The sequence below is a fragment of the Hipposideros armiger genome, unplaced genomic scaffold (assembly GCF_001890085.2).
Source record: "Hipposideros armiger isolate ML-2016 unplaced genomic scaffold, ASM189008v1 scaffold_24, whole genome shotgun sequence".
In the NCBI taxonomy this organism is placed as follows: domain Eukaryota; kingdom Metazoa; phylum Chordata; class Mammalia; order Chiroptera; family Hipposideridae; genus Hipposideros; species Hipposideros armiger.
In genome coordinates, this window is record NW_017731374.1 from 2,655,564 (window position 1) to 2,680,098 (window position 24,535).

General features: G+C 38.7%; 1 protein-coding gene across 2 annotated transcripts in view; it reads right to left on the reverse strand.

Moving 5' to 3' along the window:
* CTNNAL1 (catenin alpha like 1) overlaps window positions 1-24,535 on the reverse strand; it is a 64,793-nt gene that overhangs the window by 5,867 nt on the left and 34,391 nt on the right. For both annotated transcript variants that reach the window (XM_019635888.1, XM_019635887.1), the window contains exons 7-14: window positions 23,030-23,230; window positions 20,798-20,884; window positions 16,806-16,964; window positions 14,890-14,982; window positions 11,065-11,215; window positions 5,327-5,364; window positions 3,162-3,212; window positions 2,914-3,068 (exon numbers count right to left, since the gene is read on the reverse strand). In XM_019635888.1, the coding sequence (XP_019491433.1) occupies window positions 2,914-3,068; window positions 3,162-3,212; window positions 5,327-5,364; window positions 11,065-11,215; window positions 14,890-14,982; window positions 16,806-16,964; window positions 20,798-20,884; window positions 23,030-23,230 (935 nt within the window). The remainder of the gene's footprint in view (window positions 1-2,913; window positions 3,069-3,161; window positions 3,213-5,326; window positions 5,365-11,064; window positions 11,216-14,889; window positions 14,983-16,805; window positions 16,965-20,797; window positions 20,885-23,029; window positions 23,231-24,535) is intronic.

Consider the following 24,535-nt stretch of genomic DNA (forward strand, 5'->3'; position numbering starts at 1 on the left):
TGAGCTGTTGTTCAGCATCTTAGCTGTAGAGGGCAGTGTCACTGGCCCTCACATGTGGGATCCGAACCGGGGCACTCTGGCATCCCAAGCCAGTTCTTAACCATCGCGCCACTCGGCCGGCCCAAGTTTCAATTCTGAATCTATAAAATAACCATAATGATATTTGTGTACCACTGTCATCACAAGATTAGGGAAGATCAGCCTGAAAACTACCAGGAAGAATTCAGACCTCTACAAATGAAAAGTAAATTACAACAACGAGCAACAGAATGCATTAAAAAGAGTAGCAGACTAGGCATGAGTCAGAAGATCTGAAATCTAGTAGCAGCCACCAGTTCTGCCTGTTAATAGCTATGAGATGTGAGCAAATTATTCCTGTTCTCTGATAAATTGTTGCAAGGATCAAATGCAATTCTGAAGCAGAAACCACTTTAAAAACTAAAAGGCACTCTTAAAGTTGAAACTTTTTATAACTAAAGGACACTAGAAAGTCTAAAATATATAAACTCTTAAGAAATATGAAGTTATATAAATTATTAAGAAATGTACATAAATTATTAAGACAACATTAAACAATAGCCTAAGGAGAAATAAAACTGCCCAGAAAAACTACAAAACTGGATACGGTGAAGGCCAACGGATGAGTCTCAGAAAGAAGCAACTAGATGAGGTAGATAAACTGCAGTCATAAGGGAAGACAGAAACAACTGTTGGGAAAAAAACAGGTATACTGACAATGTGGGTAGAAAACAAAGCCAGCTTGAGATTTTACCACAATCATATTACCAAGTCTTGTCAAAATGGCACAAGGTGTTACCCATTACAGAAAATCCATTTTCTTTTCCTGAACTTCAGTGTCCCTGTCCAATAACTATATTCCAGGAACAAGTCCCACTCCACAGAGCTTCAGTTTTCCCGGCCACCTATAATGCAGCTTCTCAGGCTTCCTAGCCCCTGTGGGGTGCACATCACCCTTTACCAAAATCCACTATTCTGACTCTAAAACAAAAAACGCTGACCGTATCATGCTGAAACATTCTGAAATGAGAAACAAAATAAAAGGGGCAATTACAAGCTTAAAAAAAATATGATGAATCTTTTGAGAAGATTTAATATCTCTGACTACTTTTATTAAGTAATAATGTATTTCTCCAGTATTTTTAAAAATATGGTTTTTCTCACCATGAGCTACTTAGCATGATTCCAGCCGAAAAGATCTTTGTTATTTCAGTTAAGCTGTGCATTTTTTTGTGAGTAAACAAAGGATTTTGATTTTATTTTCGTTTGTAGACTTGACTCGTCAGATTGTTAAAAGATACGAACTAAAGAAGGAGGTCAGAGTTAGTGCTGGGGAGACTCAACCCCAGGAGAACCCTGCCAAACACAGTTAAGAACAAAGGAAGGAAACGACCAAGGGGAAAGGTCGCCAATGGTGGAAAACACGGTAAGATATTGACCAGTGACTGCTAAACACAGACAAGATCACTCAACTCTCATTTCTCCTTCACCACCTAGAAGAATTATCTATCTTGAAAAGGGAGAAGACTCATCAAGAGGAAATGATGGCTTCTTCCCCACTCCTCATCTTTCTTCCACGTGAAGGAATCTTCGCTCGCACAAGATCCCTCGCCTCTCTCTGCTGTTTCATGTACGCTACTCCATAGAAGAGGCAGACACTTGTCTATCTTTTCAGTCTTCCTGGTGACTGTGAAAATAAATTTGACATGGTAGCCCTTTCTTTTCTTTTTCTCATGGAAGTAAAGCTGCCTTTGGGAGATACCTGCTTCTCTAGACGTTTTAAGAGACACATTCTGTCCCCATGGAGTAAAGTTTCTTAATTCTGGAGATCGTGTTTAAAATCCTACCTGTCTGTGGATATAAACTACATTATCCAGTATCAGCTTTATCAATATAAATGTTACTGACTCCCATCTGCCTATTCTTTTGCTTATCTTTTCATTTTGTTCAGAAGATGGGTAAGAGAAAAGAGTGCTATTTATTGAACCCCAAGGTCCATACAGTTGTAGAGATCCTAACTACTTTAATTGAGCTTAAGATTCCAGGCCAAATGGATTACATTCCAGAATACTGAAACAATTTAGGTGTACACCATTGCTAACATTTTCTAGATCAAAATGAGTAGGAGAGAGGCCATAACATTGGACATATCAAGTGTTTTCCAGGTTTTCAAAACTGAAAAAGATAGATTTTAGAGAATTAGTGAAGAGTTTGAAGTCATTCCTTGAGAAAATTCTAGAACACATTATTGAGCACATAACTGATAAGTATTTAACAGCATGGAATTACTATACGTACCATTACTATATATCATATATACAGTACTATACCATGTGTGTAGATTATTATAATGGAAGATTGTGGAATGTGATCAACATTGACTTCAACTAAGCCTTTGATCAAGAGTCTTGTAATGTGGACAAGACAAAGAATGTAGGTCGGATAATAGTCAAGTTAGGGAAATTCTCTGCTACGTAATGACAATCCTAATTCATGGAGATTTAGCACTCTATTGCGGCGGGAGGCCTAATGGCTCTATTCTTTGATCTGTGCCTAATCAATCATTTGTATAAAGATTTAAAAGGCATGTTTTCTAAATGTATTGGTGCTGGCTGGGAGAGATGCTGATGAAAAAAAGCAGAATGCAAACTTATTTCAAAATTATGAAAAGAATAGGATACAAACCTAGAAGAGTATCCCTTCTAAATCTAAATCCTAAATATTGTAAATGTCTTCCTGTGGCAGTCACTTAATTGTCGTAAGAACTAATCATGTAGGCGTTTTACCATGTATATGAAACTGACTGTAACCTATCAATGATTTAACATGACACTCTTCCTTGACACTAGATATTATTAAACTGATTTTAAAATATCACAATGTAACTACATTTACCTAGTAAATAAATACAGAGAATAGGCCACACTGGACATCTTCCGTCCGCATCGAACAATCTCGGTCTCCTGATTCTCCCACTTCTCGATCTCGCAGTTGGCATCAGAGGTGAGCAAACCCAGCTTAAGTCCAAGCTTTGCTATCCTGGCTTTCTCCTATAAAATATGCATTTTGATCACAACAATTTTGTTATTACTGATGTAAAAGGAAGATTAGAAGTTAGACTATCCCAAAGAAAAAGCTCTTACCTCAGCGTCAGGTTTGTCTGGCTTTAATGATTTCAGGTTTGCATTATTCTTCTGCGACAATAAAAAGATTAACATATCTTAAAAGCAGTACAGTTAATTGTGAGGACATACAACAGAACTAGAAAGCATAACAAAGCACCTGTAACAAAATTTTAATGTAAACATTTTCAGTCCATACTTAAACTATATTAAATTGTTTAAGTCTAACTAATAAAATAACTAATTACAAGTACTTGACTAGTGTGTGAGTTCAGCTTTGAACAGGTCATTAGAATTCTGGGGCCAGGGAAAGCACATCAGTGTCCCCGAAGGACTTAAAGACTTCAGCAGTTTTCTCAGAGTCCGGTTATTATACCACCAAACCTTCCTGGCCCCTCTGTTGAATTATTCTTATGAAATGATGTAATAAAATTAGCCACTTTATGTAGTCATCTATATGTTCCTAATGTTATGAGTCTGGAATTCAATTCCTTTAGCCAATCTTGCCCTTGGAGGCTAAATTTCAGCACCCTAGTTTCACTGACATCCTGACTCCCGCCCCTCTACCCAGGTTGTACAGGAGATAATACTTAGAATTTAGGGCTTAGTATTTGAACCAACATGTTTGATAGGCCTCTATTTATGAAACAGCAAATTTGCTCCTATGTAAGCTATTTGGAACTCAAACTATACCTCCCCTCGGAGAGAAGAAAACATTGTGTGGTAGTCATGTTACCAGGCTGGCCCATAGATGCCTATTTAACCAGAAGAATAGAAACCACTACCAATAGCAATGTTTCTTTGAAAAACATATTCAAAAGTTCTCTGGAGATGGCAGCCCAGAGTGGCCATTGCTCTCATGCTGCGAACTGGTGGGAGCTAGTAGGGGCAGGAGTTCCAGACAGCTGGGGCTAGTGGAGGTAAAGGGGCCAGAAGAGGCAGGGAGCCATTCTTTTTTTAGGAAACATTTATTTAAACAACACACACACACACACACACACACACTCACACTCACATGTACATAAAATATAAATTACAATAAAACATTCGTGTGCCTGTTTAGCTTAAGAAAAGATCATCACCAGTACCTCTGAGGTACATGTGTACCTGTTTTTTTATTTCCCTTATTATTACCACGAGTTGTCACTTGTTACCAGCTCTTGTCACTCATTTTACTGTCATACAGAACAACCTCAACTTTCCCTTTTTTTCTATCCCATAGTTTATAATTGCTCATTTAATGTAGCCGTTTTGAGATTTTCTAATACTGTTCACTATAGAAGAAATGGGAAAAGGTACAGGACAGAAAATAAATATAGGGGAACTATGACGTTACACACACACACACACACACACACACACACACACACACACACACAAATACAAGCTGCCTCTTATGTTCATTATAAAATAAATAGAGATTATCAGTGATCTCTTGAACTGGCTCTTCCTTGTAAAGTCAATCATCTGTATCTTCTTCCTTAATCTAGTAGACTATAAAGCAATTGGTAAGGGCTTTGAGACAGTTAAGAATGCCCTACTGATTTTTAGGGTTTATTTTATTTAGAAGTTTACACTCCAACTTGTTCTTTTAAGTTTAGGTGTGTTTTCATTATTTTTATTTTCACTTTTAGAAATTATTATTGAAGTGTTTAATGAAGACAGAAAGGGAATTGCCTGAAAAGATACTGAAACCTTTTTTTTTTTAATAATGTAACCAAGTTTGCCATCTAGTGGACACTATTTTGAAATGCAGTCAGATACATCAGTTTCAGTTATATAAAGCTATACATTTCAAGTCTCTAAATATAAATAGGAGGGCATATTTTCATTGAGGTAGGGAACATTAAGAAAGTTCTTAGCTTGCAGAAAATACCAACATGACCTTGTGAATTAGACCCAAGATACGAAGAACATAAAATGTCTTAAGATTATGACTTCTTATTAATCATAAAATCTGCTTCCTAGTCCCTCAGCCCTAAAATCCAACATGAATAATCAGAATAGTGGTTACATCTAGATTGCTATTCAGAATAACAACTCTGAACAATTAGCATTGAATATCGTGTTTTTAGTAATGTCGGTTATGGGGCGGGGTTGGGGGGCGGGTGTTAGCAACAGGCAGCAAGAGCATATTTGAATTCTGAACAAAAGCATTCTGAAATGTACAAAACTCCTCCACTTACCATTGGCTTTGGAAGTGAAAGGTAGCCATACTTCTCTCCTACAAATAACATATATAATTTAAAACACATGTTCTATTATTCACATTTTAATTTTAAAATACTATTAAGCAGGACTGTTAGTACATTAGTTTTTATAAACTTGTCTATTAATTATATATGATTCAGAAATAAAATTGTAATTTGATTGGTGAACATGAAGACTCACAGCTGTATCTCTGAGGGAGCTATGTTGGCCCATCTCCACCTCCTCCAACAAAACGGCAGAAGGGCACTATCTCACGGACATTTACTTACACTTACAACCAGTTTCACTCATAGTGGATTCTTTCGTAGCATCCTGCCTCTAATGAAACCAGATTCTTCTTTTTTCAGTACCCGTTACTGGTGCTTGCCTCCTTTTCTGTACGTACCAGACCAAGTCATTCACACCTAACCTCCTAATGTATTCTCCCAGTCGGAGAAGAGGACAACGCCAGTGTACAAGAGAGGAAGATGAACGAATGCAAATGACAGACGCTTGCCTGGGAATTAACACAGGGCAGGAAAGACGGAAAGGTGTAATGCCCACTTCATCCCTGTCCTTTCATCTTTCTAGCTTCTGGGTCACATATAAAGTCAGGCTACAATGGAAGCTAGAGTTTTTTAAAAGCTAGTTTGTTATATCTGGGATAAAAATTCAAGATGAGATTTAAGCAGTAATTGTTTCTTGATTTCAAGGAAAGTGTGCTCAGCTATAACATATTGGGTGGAACCATATAAAATTGCTGATATTCAACCACTTTGAAAAACAAAAAAGAGCCATTTCATACAGATCTGCCTAATAAAAGTAAATATAATGTAAAAACACTAAATCATGCCTTTTCTTATAGAATGACTATTTCATGAACAGGGCAAACCTGTTCATAACACATTTAAAATGTCATCTAAGTATGCTGTTGAATCTGGAATCCACTAGCCACATGTGTCAACCAACCAACTGAAACATGGCCAGTCTGAATTGAGATGTGCTGTAAGTGTAAAATGCATACTGAATTTTGAAGATGTAATATAAAGAAAAAAAATGTAAAAGATGTCACCAATTTTTAAATATTGATTATAAACTGAAATGATAATATTTTGGATATGTTGGGTTAAACAAAAATATTATTAATAAACAAGTTTTACCTGTTTCTTTTTAAATTTTTTCTGTGCCTCCTAGAAATTTTAAATTACATATGTGGCCTGCATTATATTTCTGTTGAACAGTGCGAATCTACAAGATGAACTGTCATTAAGGGTCAGCCCTAATGGTTCTTGGAACTATTAATAGCTTTATGATTCCAATCATTTCTTTGTAATGTCATAATTGTAAGGGAATTTTACTCATAGTTTTCTGGTCTCAGACTTGTGAGAGGAAAATAAAATTTTAAAGAGGAAGTGGTAATTTCCATGCCTTGTCTCCTAACCCTGATATAAAAAGTGCCTGATTTCGCTGTGAGGCGATTAACGTTTCTTCAGGTCACTCAGAACCTCAAATTTCACCATCTATCTTAATTAACAGTGTGAACCCCATACATAATACCCCTAAAAAGTGCTCTTCATTAGCTAGAGAAGAGGGCATAATCATTGCTTAAGTATAATTAATTAGCTTAGGTGAACAATCTTCTATTATCTATCCTTGTGATCCTCCATGGTGCCCGTGACCCTGAAATGTTCACATTTACTCTACAAAAGGAAAAAAAAAAAAAAAGCCAACAGTTTCAGTAGCTCTTATTTCTGCAAGGTACAACAGAGCTAAAGAAATCAGGAGGGGCCGGCCGAGTGGCGCGATGGTTAAGAACTGGCTTGGGACGCCAGAGGGCCCCGGTTCGGATCCCACATATGAGGGCCAGTGACACTGCCCTCTACAGCTAAGATGCTGAACAACAGCTCAACTTGGAGCTGAGCTGCCGTGAGTCACCAGCAACGGCATAGGCTGCAGCCCCTGTGGCAGTGGGTTGCCATGGGCTACCGTGTGTAGCCAGCAGCCGCAGTGAGCGGCTGTCCAGAAGCCGGCAACTGATCTGCCTCACCCGGGAAGAGCTCAATGATGGTGCCAACTTGCGCCAGTGAAGCAACGTCCTCCACAACTAGACAGAAGAACAAAATGACAGCAACTTGTCTGTTCCCCTTCCCCCAATTCCCCAGCGCTGTTCCCCTCCCCTAATTCCCCAATAAAATCTTACCAAAAAAAAATCAGGAGGTAGGGGGAAATAAATACACTAGAAAGAGAGCCCGTGTATAATCTGGTTTGCTACCATTACCGCTCACCAATTCTTCATCACCTGGCCGTTCCGATCCCTAGGGCCCTCTTTTAGTTACTGCATTTTGCTCCCTGTTCCCATCCTTCAGTGAGACTCAGAATACTTTACAAATATGAGGATAGTTGCAAAAGTGGTCATTCTTCAGATAGTTTTCCTCAAATGCCACGTAGGCAAGGTTGGCCCTCTTTCCCCAATTCTAGTACAAACCAAGAAAGTTAATAAAATATCAAAAAAGATGCATCTGAATTATTTTATAGTTAATTTTGTAGTTGTTTCTTCCATACAAGTCTATTGCTATTGATTCTAAGCACAGCAAGAATGCAGTTACTCAATTATGTTTAGCTATTATATCAACTTAAAGAGGTAGTATAAACAAATAATTTCTGTCTCTGATGAGAACACATTATAAACATTAGAAGTAATTGGGAAAACAGGACTATTTGGGGAAAATATACTTGGTTCAGGTATTTGATTTATAGAATTATTTTGAAAGCACTAAATCCTTTAATACTCCCTAAATCAACACCACAGTTCTGCCATATTTGCTTCTGAGTTTATACCTCAAGACAAATTAAGTTCACAATTAAGTTCAAAAGGCCCTCTTGCCTTATGAAGGTACCAAAATGATTTCTTATGAAAACCGAATTGAGAAGTACTGCTCTCATTTTCGATACCCAGAGCTTTTCTGCATGTCTACAGAATAAAACGAATTCTCCAAGGACATATAAACCTCATTATTTCACTGAAGATATGCTACGCTATTCTGGAGGGGCTCTGTATGGCATGATCAATCCAAAAAGAATTAATGTCCTGAGACCCACTTAAAATGAATCCTTAATCACTGAAGGATAGGCAGATTATTAGCTAACCTCTGAAGTAGGACTGAAATATTCTAATCCAAACCCAATTGTCAACCTTGAAACCTCTCATATGTGTACATTCAATTAATCATCAAATCCTACCAACATTAGTTGTAAAATTCTTCTTATATCAGTCCTCTTATGTCCATTTCTACTGTCATCGCCCCATCTATCTCTGGACGGATGACTCCCTCGTTCCAGACCCCTACGCCCCCCAAAGAAGCTCGTATTTATCCACAAGCATGTTCCTCTTCCTGTACCCCCCATTTCAATGCACAGTAACCCATGCCTCCCATCTGCCAAGTGATAAATGATGTGCAGAGCTCTGAAACAGGGCGACCACATACATCCTTAAAACCTGAAGCTTAGTCGTATTAACTCTAAGACAGCTCAAAACAAAGGAAGTTCAGCTTCCTGAAAGGAGGGATAGTCTGCAAGCTCTGAGAGATTGCTTCGTTTTAACATTTGTCGAAAATAATCTCAAATTCTAAATGCGGACACCTACTCATTACTATGGGAAAGTAGAGTCTTTTTGATCTGGTCCTTTCTAATATGAAGACCATGGCCTCCCTGGAGGTTTGGGTGAAAAACAAAGAGGACAGAAGACAAGTATTGATTTCTGAGTTCTTCAGACAAACCCAGGAGGCCCTATTGTAAAATTTAAGTGTCTCAGATAAAGAAGACAAAAACCTAGCTCTCAGATGGACTTCAAATATGAGAACACTGAGGGCTCTTTCTCATCGTTTGCCAATTAATTGGTTGGCTAAATGATGAAGTGTAAACATATCTGATAATTTGGGAGTCGAGATATCCAGGGAAGTAAGGTGACTAGATTACAGCAAAGGCTTTTAAGTAATGGTTATAACACGAGTTATGAGAGTAGCAGAGAGAAATCAGGGTCCGAAAAATACACTCTGTCCTTCATATGGAAAGTAGAGGGCACAAGGTAACAGGCAGGTCTGTCATCACCATACAGGACAGGGAGAGCAACGCTGTGACACTGGACTCAGTCCAATTAACAATGGCTGACCCAGAGTTGGACTTCTCTGTGGAAAAAGCTATTCTTGTGAGCTTCATGATAAAAGTTGGGATAAAGAAAGGCAGTACAAGAACTCAAGCAACTCTATCTCAGTTAACCCCACCTAAGGATGCCTTCTGAACAGTGATGTTCTTTACCATTTAAACAATGGATGTCCCATTAATTGAATATAGCAGAGGTTCCCTCCTAAACAAGGATTTCTGGTCAACCCTAAGGAGGTTAAGGTAACCCTGTTTTTCTTCCTTTCCTTCCTTTCCTTCCTTTCCTTCCTTTCCTTCCTTTCCTTCCTTTCCTTCCTTCCTTCCTTCCTTTCTTTCTTTCTTTGTTTTTTTTTGTAACCCTGATTTTTTTTTTAGGGTAAGTTACACAAACCTAAAGAAGAGATCATTTACATAATATCCAGCTTGGGAGTAAACTAAACTACAGTGACCATGTAGCCCAAAAGTAAGTATAGGATTTTCCTGTTTTAACTCGGGTCTATCTGCAGTGGATACTAGTGCTAAGAAACACGAGGGAGGCCACTTCATTTCCGAAACAAGTCGTTACGGCTAAGAGATCATTGATCATTCTTCTTTAAATGTGGATTAGTTATATCACTTTACCTTTTAATACATGAAACTTGCCTCACATAAAAACCCATGTAACTGTAAGTACTCTATAAAAGCATCAAAGTGATATGCCATTCGCACTAGCCATCACAGAAATCTTTAAATGTAGAAGCATGGTAAACTTTTCTTATACTTTATAAATTATGTTACATCAAAGTCTACCATTCCCTGATGTTTAAGCATATCAGCAATTATCCCAAAAGGATATTTTCAAAAATATGAACTTTAAATGTTCATATTCAGTATAAATAAATATGGAATTTGATATTATTCTGAGTTTAATTGCCATTTTATTTTAAAAAAAAGAAGCATGCTTGACACTAACAGAAGCCATTTGAAGAGAAAAAATATATAAAAGCACATAAACTACAGAACAGACAATACAATGGGAAATAAACAAAATTCCCAGTTGATATTAAAATAAAAAGTAAAAACGATGCCTTCCTGTACATTGTATGGTGCTATTCTACATGTTGTCAAAATACCAATGAACTTACCCACCATAGGAAATATTCCAAGATTACGGAGTCATCAAGGAAAGAGATTCCATCCAAGTGGAAGGAAAGCAATTCAAAAATCAAATAACTACATTCATTTCATTATGAAATTAGTGGAATTAAATCAGATAATTACTGTCTGGCAAAAGAATCTTTGTACTACAACTAAAAAACAATTTAAAAGATAAAAAATGACAATTGCAATAGGAAAACTAGAGTGGTAATATTAATTCAACAAAATCTACACTGTTATACAACAAATTTTACTGCTTAAATACTAAAATAAAGAACAAATATTATTTTCATAATTTTTGTGTAAGATAGTTTACTATAAAAATAACTCAGTTGGGTTATGACAAGATAATTCATTTTACATCTGAAGCTTGGCATTAAAAAACTGAAAGAGTTACTTGAAAATAATAATATATTTCAACATATGGACAATTTCTCACCTCGTCTTCCTTCAAACACGTCATTGATTTCTTTCAGCAATGTTGACATGTCACTGATTTGGGATTCCCAAGCTTCACAAAATACATCTAGGTTTTCTTTAGCAATTTTACTAGATGGATGCAATGTCAATGTTTCAGCCGCAGAAATGATCTAATAAAGAAACACATTAAACACAGGTGGGAATTTCAAAATCTTAGCTCTCAGAATCTCATTGGAGACCAAATTTTGTCTGTACTGTTCAAATCGATTCAATCAACAACTATGAAGTAATTTCCACACATAAGCCCCATGTTGATCAATATGGAGATTCACGGGAGAACAAAACTTAGTTTCATATAATCTTATCTATCAATGAATAGTAGGCATTATTGTATACAAACATTTATTTGGGGAAAATTATCTTTTTTTTTTTAAAGATTTTATTGGGGAACTGGGGGAGGGGAACAGCACTGGGGAATCGGGGAAGGGAACAGACAAGTTGCTGTCCTTTTGTTCTTCAGTCTAGTTGTGGAGGACGTTACTTCACTGGCCCATGTTGGTATTATCATTGCGCTCTTCCCGGGTATGGCAGATTGGTCGCTGCCATTGGACGGCCACTCACAGCTGGTCACAGCGGCTCTTGGCAGCTCACACCGGCTGCCGGCCACTCACACTGGCTGCCGCCCACTCACGGTAGCTTATGGCAGCCCACTACAGCCTATGCCATTGCCGGTGACTCATGGCAGCCCAGCTCCAGGTCAAGCTGTTGTTCACCATCTTAGCTGTAGAGGGCGCAGTGTCACTGGCCCTAATGTGGGATCTAAACCAGGGCCCTGCTGCTCAGAGCTGGTGTTCTAAGCCAGCTCTTAACCAAGCGCCACTCGGCCGGCCGGGAACAATTATCTTTATTCAAGGAAAACTCTGTTTCAACAAAGTCATTTCCATAGCTTAATTCAAAGAGATATGCTCAGACTACAAAGAGTGTATTGCACACAATAGTAGAAGAGATAGGAGTTGTAGTGCTGGCAGTAGTAATAGCAGTAGGTAGGCAGTAGCACTAATGGTAGTGGTTGTGATGGTGGGAGTGGTAATAGTCGTAGTAACAGCAGTAGTATTGGTGGGAGTGGTGGTGGTCGTAGTAGTGGTGGTATTTAGTAGTAGTGGTCGTGCTAGTAGCAGTAGTAACAGTAGCAGTAATGGTAGGTAGGTGGTATTAGTATTGGTAGTGGTAGTAATGGTAGAAGTAGTAACATGCACACACGTATGAGAACATGGTAAGTATATTCTTGAGATACTGTGTTACGTGCTTGATAGGCATTAACATTACTCCTCAATAACAAAGAAAATACTACTCTTCCCAAATAAGCTTTATTCCCATTTTATAGCTAGAGAAGCTGACGCTCTGAGATACCAAGTAACTAATAGAGCAGATCCCCAAATTAGGTTGTTTAGATCAATGTCATTACAATGTAACAATGAGATGTCACAGGAACTTAACTCTTGTTTGTATCAGTTAGCCTAGGGTAAACTGGTTTTGTTATACATAATTTTGTTTCACTGAAAGTCACAGAACCTATCAATGGATGTTCAGTGAGGACTTATTACACATGGCTATTCATCACCTAGTATGTGCCAGGCACTGTACCCATGTTCCCTGGGAAAACAGGTGTGACCAAAACAGATAAATCTTCAGGGACTCACATTATAGAGAGAAAATAAAAAATATGTAAGCCAATATAAGATATTTTGAAGACAGTGATATGTATAAATATAAAGGGTAAGGAAGATGGAGGGTGTTAGGTGGTCACATTAAGTTAGGTGGTCGGTGAAAAGGCGGCATGTTAAGCAAAGAAGGGCAGAAGATGAGGGGCGCCACAGGGAAATCCAGGGAGAGAAGTTTGGGATGAAATGGGAGCATTTCTGGTGTGTTTGAGGCCAGTGTGACTGGACCGACATGGAAAACAGGAAGGTGGTGAGCGGTCATGTGATGGAGAAACATACACAGTAAGGGCTGGACTTTACTCTGAACAAGACAGGAAGTCATTGGAAAGCTTTCAGAAGACTGATGTGATCCAAGTTATGCCACCTTGAGAAAATTATAACTAGGTGCTCTTCCTGATGGGCACAATCCCACAGGCACAGGGCCTGACAAGCTGTTGGCAGCTTTATGAATAGAACAAGGTTCCCCATCTTCAGAGAAGGTGGACGGACACATGGCTTGCCAGCAGACTACAAGCTAGATTTCAGCACTGTTGCCCTCTCAACCAGGAGCCACTGCACAATGTGCAAATTGTTTAACTGTGCCTTGGATACAACCTAACATTTTAAAAGAAATACAAAAATGACATTGCTAAAGCAGAGATATCCAGAAATAAATACAAATGTCCTTAAATTATCCCTTTGTGAGACAGATGGCAAAGAGTAGGAGTAAAAGCTGAGGCGATAGGAACTGAAAAAGCTTCTCGAGTTATAGAAGTTGACAATAGGTTCTATTATCATCCTTAGGAAGAAAACCTGGCTTTTCCTAATATCACTGCTGCAAAAATACTGTAAGTAGAGAACTGCAACCAAGAGGTGACTGCATAGGCAGGAGAGTCAAATCCTTTAGTGCTACTGAAATACATTTCTAGCCCAGGCAAGTGGGATGACTCCCAACTGGACAAGCCAATATGAAAGCCTTGGTTTCTCCCAATAGACGGAGATTGTCTGGTTATAATAAATTGTTCAGCAGATGATCAATGCTGGGAGTTACTCATATATAGTTGAATCTTGAACAACACAGGGGTTAGGGGCCCCGATCTCTGCACAGTCAAAAATCCACGTGTAACTATGTAGTTCCTGCTTCCATGATAGGCCGTGGACACTGTTCTCTACAGAAGAGCATATGATCACCCCTCCAACACCCAACATGGCGGGAAGGCACACGCCACCACCGTCTCTAAATCACTTTTGCCCTTCTCAACTATAGATCCAGGGGCTTGACACCTAATGCAATTAGAAGGTCCTTCCAGTTCACCATGACAAATGCACAGGGACACCTGGTCCACTGGACTTGGGGGCTTAGGAAGGAAGTTCTGTCCCTCACGTTCTTCTTTCAATGAATTTGACAGGGACAGTGGTAAATGGGATATCAATTTTTTAAAGGCTTTGAAAATTACGAAGACAAATGTAGAAAATTCAGAAAAGAATAACTCACTGTTCTGCCAAACAAGCACAAGAACTTTCATTCCCACAGTCATTTTCTTATATATGTGCATTTCATATAATAGCAATTATAGTATATATACAAACCTGTGTGCTGCTCTGATCACCTAACTTTGTAACAAAATGCTTTTCAATGTTGCTAATTCTAGTTATCATAATTATTATGGTAAGTCATTATTCGCCTAACTTAAGGTAGTTATTTTGCTTCCAATTGAATCTTATTATAAGTAATTTAACAAACATCATTTTTTGTTTTGTTTTGTTTTTTTGTTTTTAATCTCCTTATGTCCTTAGGAATTACTGGGTCAAAACATGTCAATATTTTTATGGCTTGTTACATAATGATAACTTACTTTTCAAACATGTTCAACCTGCATTGTAAAGAGTTTCACTAAAATAGATAAAAACTAGGGCATCAATTAAATGGTGCCAATCTCCAGTTTGGCAAAAGAAGAGCTAACCCAATAGAATATCAGCTATCTTCTAGCACATCAACAACAAAAACCCCATTATCTTCATCTCTCTTGCTAGATTTGCCCTGTAGTTACGCAGAACCATTTACATCTTCCTTCCACACAACTTGTTATGACGCTTAGAGAAGACTTAATACAGAAGGAACAGCCTGCCGTCGTTGATCATACCTGTTGGCCAGTCACCTGAAATGTCTCCTCTGCGTGTATACAGGTTATTTCAAGAGGTTCTGTCCCAGAGACATGTCGCAACAGTCGACAGGTCTACGAGAAAACATTTCTATAGTTCAACTTTCACATTCTCATTCTTCACAATACATAGTACCATTTTATACTTAATAAAGAACATAGAACATCAAAATCTATAAAAATAAATGTGTACATGAATGAGAAATATAATACTATATTGGTTACCAACAGATTCTCTAGGAACAAAGCAGGAACAAATAGGGTACGGCATATTTTTTCCAATTCCTATGTGGTCATGGCAAGGTGGTCATGGACTATTAGAACCAGAAGGAATCTTTGCAAGGATCTAGTAGTACCTACACATTTTATGTATGAAGATACTTGGCTCAGAGAAGTGAATTGCCCAAGGTCTCTTAGCTAAACTAGGTCGATTACTACAAACTACACTTTCTGTCAACGAAACACATTCCAATAAACTTTAATTCAAAAAACAAAACAAAAAAACAAACCCCACTTTCCTTCATGGTCAATTAATTAAAACACTTTTCACTGGAGTTAACACTGGGTTAGGCAAGGCTGATATAATAAGTAGAGAGCCTGTATCAGTGAAAATTATTAAATACCTTGAGGCTTAAAACAAAAAATTAAAAAAAAATGTTTTTCATCTTTTAAAAATATTTGCTGCAGGATTCCTATAAGTAGCAAGTTTGCTTACAGTCATAGTACCTGATTTACAAACAAAACAGCATCAAAATTATTTTAAAAATAAGATGTATTTATAGTCATTTTAAGAATGCTTCTTAGAATTTTTCTGATATAATCAAGAGAAGTAAAGGAAGCTAGTCCACTTCGTCTAAAGGTTCCTTCTAACCATTCGTCTTGGAGATCTGATGAGCAGGGTAGATTAGGTGATGTGAAGAAAGCTACATGGTTCATATCTGTGCATTTATATACATGTTGGCTAGGGCATACCTTCTATATACAAGGTATACATGGGTTAAGTATACGAGCATATTTTTTTATTAGCAGATATCTGACATTCTCAATAGGTAAAAGGCTTAGAATACCCATTAATAATTGGAATTATAACAAAAGTGCAGGAAAAGCACCAGTAACACATAACAGAGATTTGGGCAGAATAAGAGAGGTTCAGAGAAAGCCTATTATACTGAATGTCTTCTCTTTGTCCCTCCATATCCACTCTCCGTCCTTTTCAAAACCACTTTTTGCCCTGGAAGACTGACCTCTGTGGTCTGCGGCTATTTTGGGCCAATGGAATAGACCAGCAGGGATGAGGAAAGGAAGAGCCTTTATTCCCATGTCCTTTCCATGTGGGGACATCTGGGGCTGTCTCTGTGTACAGTCCTAAAATCGAAGCCTCTTAAGGTAGCCCTCTGGAAGACTCGATGCCCTTCAGTTTCTAGTAACCACGTGCTACCCTGTCAATTTGGGCTTAGGGGTGTTACCAGCTCTGCTATCACGATCCCCAATGACTGCACTCCCGTGGTTTCCTCCACACCCTGTCTATGCAATTGTAAATATCTTCTTTATAAAATTATCCTAATTTGAGTGTGCCATCTCTTTCCTGCTGAGACCCAAGACTCAAATAGACACAAGGTATCTCCACTGCACTGTTCCAAAGTCTAATTTCTCTGAGAGAGTAAAGAAAAGAAGATTAAGAAATACATTTATGGGTTCTAGCAATTTGGGTTGTTTTGTTTTGTTTTAGAAGCCAGATTGTTATAAGAACAGAACAGATAAACATACCTTTAAAATTCCAAAGGACAGAAAAATGCTTGTGTGAGTTAACCAAAAACTGTATTGGCATTAATATTCCCTAATAATAGCAGAGGTATCGTGAAACCACAATTTCTTTAACAAGTACGTTTATTACTCACCTCAACAAGCTGGTCTTTCTGTTCCGAAAGTTTACAGGCGTATTCGGCCAAACCTTCTAAATTTCCTTCTACTCCAGTAAGTTTTAATGCTTTTAGAACCACATGATCAGCGTGGTATTTTAACAGATCTGCTGCCAGCTGAGTTGCTGTTCTATGAAGCTGCAGATGTGGGGGGTGAATGGTGATAAAAGAAAGAAAACCCACAATAAAAGTTAGTGACCAAGCACCTCATAATCATTTTAAAAACAAGAGTAGCAACCTCAACGCAGTCCCCGCTTGATCGGTTGAGGGGAAAGTGTCAAGTTCCCTGTGATAATAGCAGTTGTGTAGCTTGCAAGTTCTCCCGAGGGCACAATGATATCAACAGTCTTGAGTCCCCTGGTGTTGGCAGTAATGCTGTCTGTGGAAGATGAACTGGTCCTCCTGGCAGAGTAGCCTGGTCCCTTTTTCATCCTACTATCAACCAGCTCTTTCCCACATAGCTTCTCTCTTACCTTAAAAAGACACTTCTGCTACTCTTAAAGTTAGTGAGGAATGGAACGCTATTAAGAGAATGGTACGCAAAGTACTAAGAGGAAAATAAAACAGTAGTTTGTGACCATTTGGTAAGTTTTTTGCCATACTTTTGAAAAAGTATCAATGTGCGAGTCAGTCAATTAGGTATTCCACCAAATTTTATTAAATATCTATACCATGACAGGCACTGGAATAGAGACACTGGACATACATAATAAGTAGGACACCACCCCTTCCTTCAGGGGGTTACAGTCTAAAACATTGCTAACCGAGCTTTACTCTCTATCTCTAACTCTTGGGTCACAGGAGAAATGATAGATAAAAGTTTAGGTAACAAAACCCCCAAGGTTTTATTTGACTGTGGGTGGAGTGGATTCTAAGCATGGCTCACTCAGCCTGGATATCTTTGGGTATTATTAGCTCCAACACATTCTCCTTATCCTGTCTTTTTAAAAAACAATGTGACAGTTTATGTTGAGGCTGTCCAGAAAGAGATCATTTTTAATAACACTGTCCCCAGAAAAATCTGACCTTGAATTAGGCCTATTTCAAAGAAGTAACTTTTCTTTTTCCTGGAAATAATCCAATGTCAATTCAAATGATAGGACTTTCTACAAAATTAACAATAGGGTAGTCCACATTCATGCAATCAAGTGGGAATAATTACAGTCAGAAACAAAGACATGAAAACATACTTTCCTTTGGAAACTAAATACCACATAAGAATTTTAAAAGATTTTGTTTAGCCATCAGGGCCTTAGAGAATACTAAAATTGGCCCTTTATTTTACAGACTATGAAACAGGTCCTTAGAAATTGAGTGATTTGTCCAAGGTCACGTACATTTTACAAATGGTTCTAGACAGAGCTTATTAATCACCCTAAGAGAAGAAGGGTGTGTAACATGAAGTTTCTGCTCTATGAGCATAGTGACAGAAGCTTTAGAGATATATCTCTCTTAATCCTTACAAAAAGGTTTCTAGGTTGATGTGGTTATACCCATTTCAGAGGTAAAGAAAATGATGCCCATCACCAAAGGATTTACGCTCTACTGATAGTCACAGTTTCAAACAATAGTTTAGATAAAATTGAGTAGGCCGGGAAATAATGGGTAGGCTTTTTTTACAACAAGAGAAAACCACATCCTCTATGTTTAAAAAAATGGTAAAAAAAGGTTTCAACAGAGGTCGGTACCAAGTAAGATGTAAAACAGGTCATCATGTGTATAATTTGGAAAAGAAACATCCAAAAACCAATTTTATTCTCTTGAGCCCTTGACCCACTTCAAAAAATATAAAAGAATCAAGAAATTAGAGATAAGGGAGAGGAAGGGTTTTTGTGAGGAGGGTCTGTTTGGAGAGCTGGTGGTGCTTATTATGAGTCCCACCTTCAGGCACCCCCAAAGTAGAGGGAGCAATGTGACACGTGACTTGCAGTAAGCGGAGGAGAGGGGGACAATAGGAGAGCCTGTGAAGAATACATTCAAGTGTCCATGAGACAGGAAGTCAGCTTTAAACCTCTACTGAGCCGAAAGGCACCGTCAGGAAGAACTCTCTGCCTCCCCACTTCCTGTCTCTCCTCCCTGTGCCACGCCTGGCAAGGTCAGGAACGGAGACCAGGTGAGGGATGAAGGGCGTGGAAAAGAGCAAGAGACCACACTTTCCCCCAAAACTCCTAGGTGGGGGACAGGAGAGAAGTCCTATGATTGAAGGAAGGTTGAAATAACGATTACTAGGTTGGAGTGAACATTCTCATTTTTGAACTGAGATGGTGTTTTATGACCTAAAGCAGGGATTGGCAAACTTTCTCAGTAGAGGGCCAGAGAGAAAACAGTTTAGGCTTTTCAGGCCACAGATTTCTATGGCAATTACCTGACTCTGCTGTTGTAGTGAAAAAGCAGGAGGCAATATGTAAGCAAATGGGAGAGACTGTCCCCAAAAACTTTGCTTAGAAAAACAGGCCTGGTTGCAGCTTGCAAATCCCTGACTTACACTGACTTTCAGTGACCTGAGAGTGACCAGGTAAATCATGGGATGACTAAGTTTCCATTCAGAGAACCGAAAGAATATTTTTAAAAATCAACTTTATTAAGTTGTATAATTGGTATACAACGAAATGTACCAAGAGTACAGTTTGATGAGCTTTGAGAAACATACCCATGTAAGCACCACCACGATCAATATTTACATTTCCATTAACCCAAAAAGGCTTCCCACATCCCTTTGTAGTAAACATCCCCCAGCTTCTGACCCCAGACAGCCACCGATATGATTTCTGTCACTATAAATCAGTTTTGATGGTTTTAGAATTTGTTCCAAACAGCAGATATATACCTATATATCTACATCTATCTATCTGTATACATGTATATATACGTATGTATCTAGAGATATATATAGACACACACACACACACACACACACACACACACACACACACACACACACACTTTTGTGTCCAGCTTCTTTTGCTGAGTGTAACATTGTGACATCCATATTGTTACCTATATCAATATTGTTCCTTTATATTGCTGAATAATAACTGGTTTAGTTTGACCACATTCCGTTTTTCAATTCCCCTGTTGATGAAACTTTAGGTTGTTTCCAGTTTGGGGCTATTATAAATAAAGCCGCATGAATATTCATGGACAAGCTTTGAGTGATGGCACTAATAAAAGAGTGGCTTCTAAGAACTGGGTCATGAAGCTCAAGTAGAATAATACTGAATGTCAACTATAATTATACACACACACACACACACACACACACACACACACACACACACACACCCCGAGGGTACCAAAAAAATGTATACACATTTTAAGAAAGGAAAAAACTGTATTAAAATTGTAATACAAAGGGCCAGCCCAGTGGCTCAGTCAGTTAAGAGCTCACTCAAGAGTTTGAGCTCTGAGCAACAGCGGTTCGATGCCCGGCCCAAGCTGAGCTGCCGCTGAGCTGCAAACAGGCAGCAGGATGGCTCAGCTAAAAAAAAAAGTAATATAATGAATGACACTATCATTCATTTGATTAACACCATCTTTTGAGCGAACGTCATACTAAACATTGCTACCGTAATTCAATTCAACTTCAAAAAGTAATACATAGATGACATCCCTTAAAATGTGTACATGTTTTTGGTACCCCCGGGTATATGTGTGGTCACGGGATATAAAGTTCAGCATAAGGAATATAGTCAATGGTATTGACGGCAGCTATGTACGATGCCAGAGGGGTAGCAGACTTGGGTGGGGCGTTATCACTTTGTGAGGAATGTAAATGCCTAATCATTATGTCGTTTTGTACACCTGAAACTAATATTAAAAACTGTAAAAATAAATAAATAACTAGGTCAAAGGAAAACTTAAAATCATTTTCTGGCCATAGGGACATACTAATACTAATGCATTTCATACACACCATAAAATATGAAAATTAGCAAAGAATTAAAAGAGGTTAGATTTCAAACTATACTTACTTCTTTCTTAAGTTCATTGAGGCTGTGACTGATTTTTAACATACTGAGTTCCAGTTCTTCGGCAACACTTTTTGTTTTCTTGCTTTGCTAAAAATTTTAAAAAGCATACATATAGTGTTACTTCCTCTTTTCTGTCTGGTAACTCCAATTTTACTTGAACTATAAATTACCATAAATTTTTAGTATCATTCTGTGAACATAAGAAAACTAGATCTTAAAAATTCACCTGCTTATGGTTAGAATGGAAAGTAAAATTTTAATCATTTAGCTAAATTTTCCCATTCTAACTATAAACAGATTAACTTCTAAAATCTAATTTTCTTTAATAAATTTTTATCATGTGTAAAACTAAACTATTTAATTTGCTGCCTGGAGTGCTCATCTCATCACTCTTAACCTAGTTAAAAACTAAAATCCTATGCATCGTCAAGTCCTTGCCTCAATGTCTCTTTCTCAGAAAGGCCTTCTCAGATCACACAATCTAAATCAGACCTGCTTCTTACCCACTCTAATCTTTTCTCTGATCATTCTAGCATGCAATTACATATTCACTTTTTGATTGGTTGCTGTTGTTGTTTAATGTCTATCTTCCCCGCTAGGCCTTGGTAAACTCCATGAAGGCTGGAGTCACATTGGTTTTGCTCACCAGTGAATCCACAATACCTGACACAGTACAACGGGTAGCAGGTATTCAGTTCTTTGAATGAGTAGATCAAAGTTTCATGTCAGTATCTTCAAGAAGCCTTCTTGATTTCGCCCCCTAAATAAAAATTCATCCTTCTTCCAATCCTCTCACTGCATGATCTGCACCTTCTCTTTGGACACTTACAAAGCTTTTCGTACTCGTCTCGCCCGTTCCCACATTTTTCTACATTGCGAAATTCTTGCAGGCAAAGGTTTTTTATCTTATTCAACTTTAGATTTCCAGTGCCTGGCATATAAAAGGCACTCGGTAACAACTGCTGAAATAAATGAATGAATGAACAATACATCTGGCAGGCAGAATCAGAGATCTGAGGGCTTATGAAATATGTGACACGTGATAATTGCAAATTTAAATATTGATAGAATCAGATTTTCAACACAGACAAGCATTTCGTCACAGAAACTCTTTATACTGAATGTTGGGCTTAAAATTTAACACTGAAGCAATCTGTATTTCAGATTAGATATCACATAGGTAATTAAAACTAAACACAAAATATTGCTTTTATCCCTGACACCACTCTACTCTAGGTTAAGTTTCCCTGTCAATATGAGCATTTGCAATTTTGGGATGCTAAGAAAATATGAGAGAAATCTGATTCATATCTACTCTTCATTCATAAAGTGATGCATTTACAAGGCAGTACACCGGTGCTTTGTTCAGTACACTCTCAGCACATTCACCCTTCTTCATCTTTACTGCCAAAGCTTTTGTTCAAGACTTTCAGATTTGTTCTATCCATGCTATATGTCGAAAACCATGTTAAGTACTTTTTTGACATAGCCTAGGTCTAAGCAATAAACGCATCTCAGGCCTCTGTCTCTCAATTTTGTAATCTAGCCTCTAAAAGAAACTGGGTACATACTCCCATCCTGAGTTGTCCCACTCCCATCACTCTGTACCACTCTTGCCCAATAACCTCCCATGTTTTAAGCATAGCAGCAGCTTGTCTAAGGCTCTTTAAGAGGCTGCCCACCAACCTTAGACCAGCAATTTGTGTAAGAGTGAAAAATCTTCTCCCTGTCGGCTGGATCTACCCTTGTCTTCACTGCATCTATACCTCAATAAATTTTCTAAATCGTTGTGCCCGTAAATCAGCTGTCCTCAGAGTTAAGAGCTCTGCCCGTCTGAATGGCTCTGGGAGTAAGACTCAGGCCCCAAGAACCTCTTGGTTCTTAGGGGTCTACTCTTAGGGTCTACTCCTCTGCTCTTTGCTCTGAAGAAAGACGTTGGGGAGGAGTTTTCCAGAGAGGAGTTTGGTGGAGGAAGTGAGGCCAACAGGGTGAATGAGTGACGGTGATGGTGGCACAGAACCCAGGAACGGACCTCGAAATAATTAAGCACGGTGAGTGCTGGATGGCAGGATGCTTTGGCCAAGTAGGAGGGAAACAAGGAATGAGAGAGACATCCTTGTCTCACTCTGGACCACATTCACGTTCCTGGTGATCAGGTTACCTTCCACATTTCTCAAGACTTTAAGGAAAAGCTCTCACATAAAATTGAATTTCATGAAAAACAGTTCTTACAGCTTGACTCCACACCGATATTAACTGCTGCAGTTCCATCCTCGCATGAGTTGACAGTTCCAAGATGCGTTCCCGGTGCTCATGGCTGGTATAGGCAGAATCAGTGAAGTCCTCTGTACGCTCCAAGATGGCTTCCAATGTCCCCAAAAGATTCTCTTTTGACTCAAAACAAAGACTCTCCCGAAGAGTTTCAATATTCATCTGAGAACAAAAAGGATATATACATCCATATATATCAACGTTCCCCCTAACCAAAATGGACTGTCATTTCTAGCAGTGCCTAGGAAGACACCAGCAATTTCTTTCCCTGTGTGAGGGCTCAGAGGAAATGCTCCCCACACCCCATGATGACTACATTCTCCACTAACCCAGGAGGACACACTGCTTAGGAGCCAGCAATGGCCATGCAGAGCTTCTCTCCAATGGTTATTACAACATTCCCACGAGATCAGTGAACACTAAGGCAGAAAGAGCATTATCATGTAGCAACCGGTAGGAAAAAATGAACTAGCCTTCAGGTACAGGATCTGCACCTGACAAAATGCCAAGGTCAAGTCCTAGCAAATGTTACACCCAAATACGAACATGAACTGAGCCCAGGGGGAAAGGTGTGGAGGGCAGAGAGTATGGGAAGGACTGGGAAAGGCATCAAGTTTTCCTCAATGAATTCAGCAAAACTCTCCTTGTCACCGAGGGGTCTCCCTACATTTTGTCTTATGTCCCCAACAGCAACTCCCTGACCAAAACATCCTCTACCAGCGTGGGCCTGTATCCTCTTTCTGCAAAGTAAAGCTTCCGATATCGCCACCTCCCTCTCATTGGCTCCTCACCACCTATAAAATCAAGCCCAAACTTCCTTTGTGCAGCACAAAACTCTCTAGGGTCCTGTCTTTATATTCCTCTCTGTCTGTCTCACCTCCCAAGCTCCCAAACAACAATTCACTTCAGTCATCCAGTGCTTGGAGTTCCTTCAACATGCGATGTTGCCTAGTGCAATCGTCCTCTCTCTCAGCTCTCTAAGACACACTAGGCCACTTCAAGCTTCTTTAACCTTTAGCCCATGAAACAGGTCACGGAAACAACTTGGGCCAAGAGGCAATAGTGGTGATGATCATGATTAGGGACTCAATGAATGTGCTGAGAAGGAAAGCTTACATTTGTTTAGCTTTAAAGTCCTTTCACAAATACTATTTCAAGTTAATCCTTACATATGACCCATGAATATATCAAGATTTGCGAAGGTCAAGAGGCCATAGGGGAGTGCTTGCTGCCATGTCCTCTCCTGGCCTAGGTTGTCTCCAGTATCACTCCATCCTATGTAGATAGGATTTTTTTTTTAAGCTAAGAAAGAACATGAATAAAAAAGTGAGGTATGGAATTGACCACGAGGCTCTGAGAATTTGAACAGAATTACAACATAAAAATCAGTCAGGGTGACCACACTACTTATATTAGGGTTTTTGATTTTCCCTTTTGAGAGAACACTGATGTGTTTTTATTTTTTTA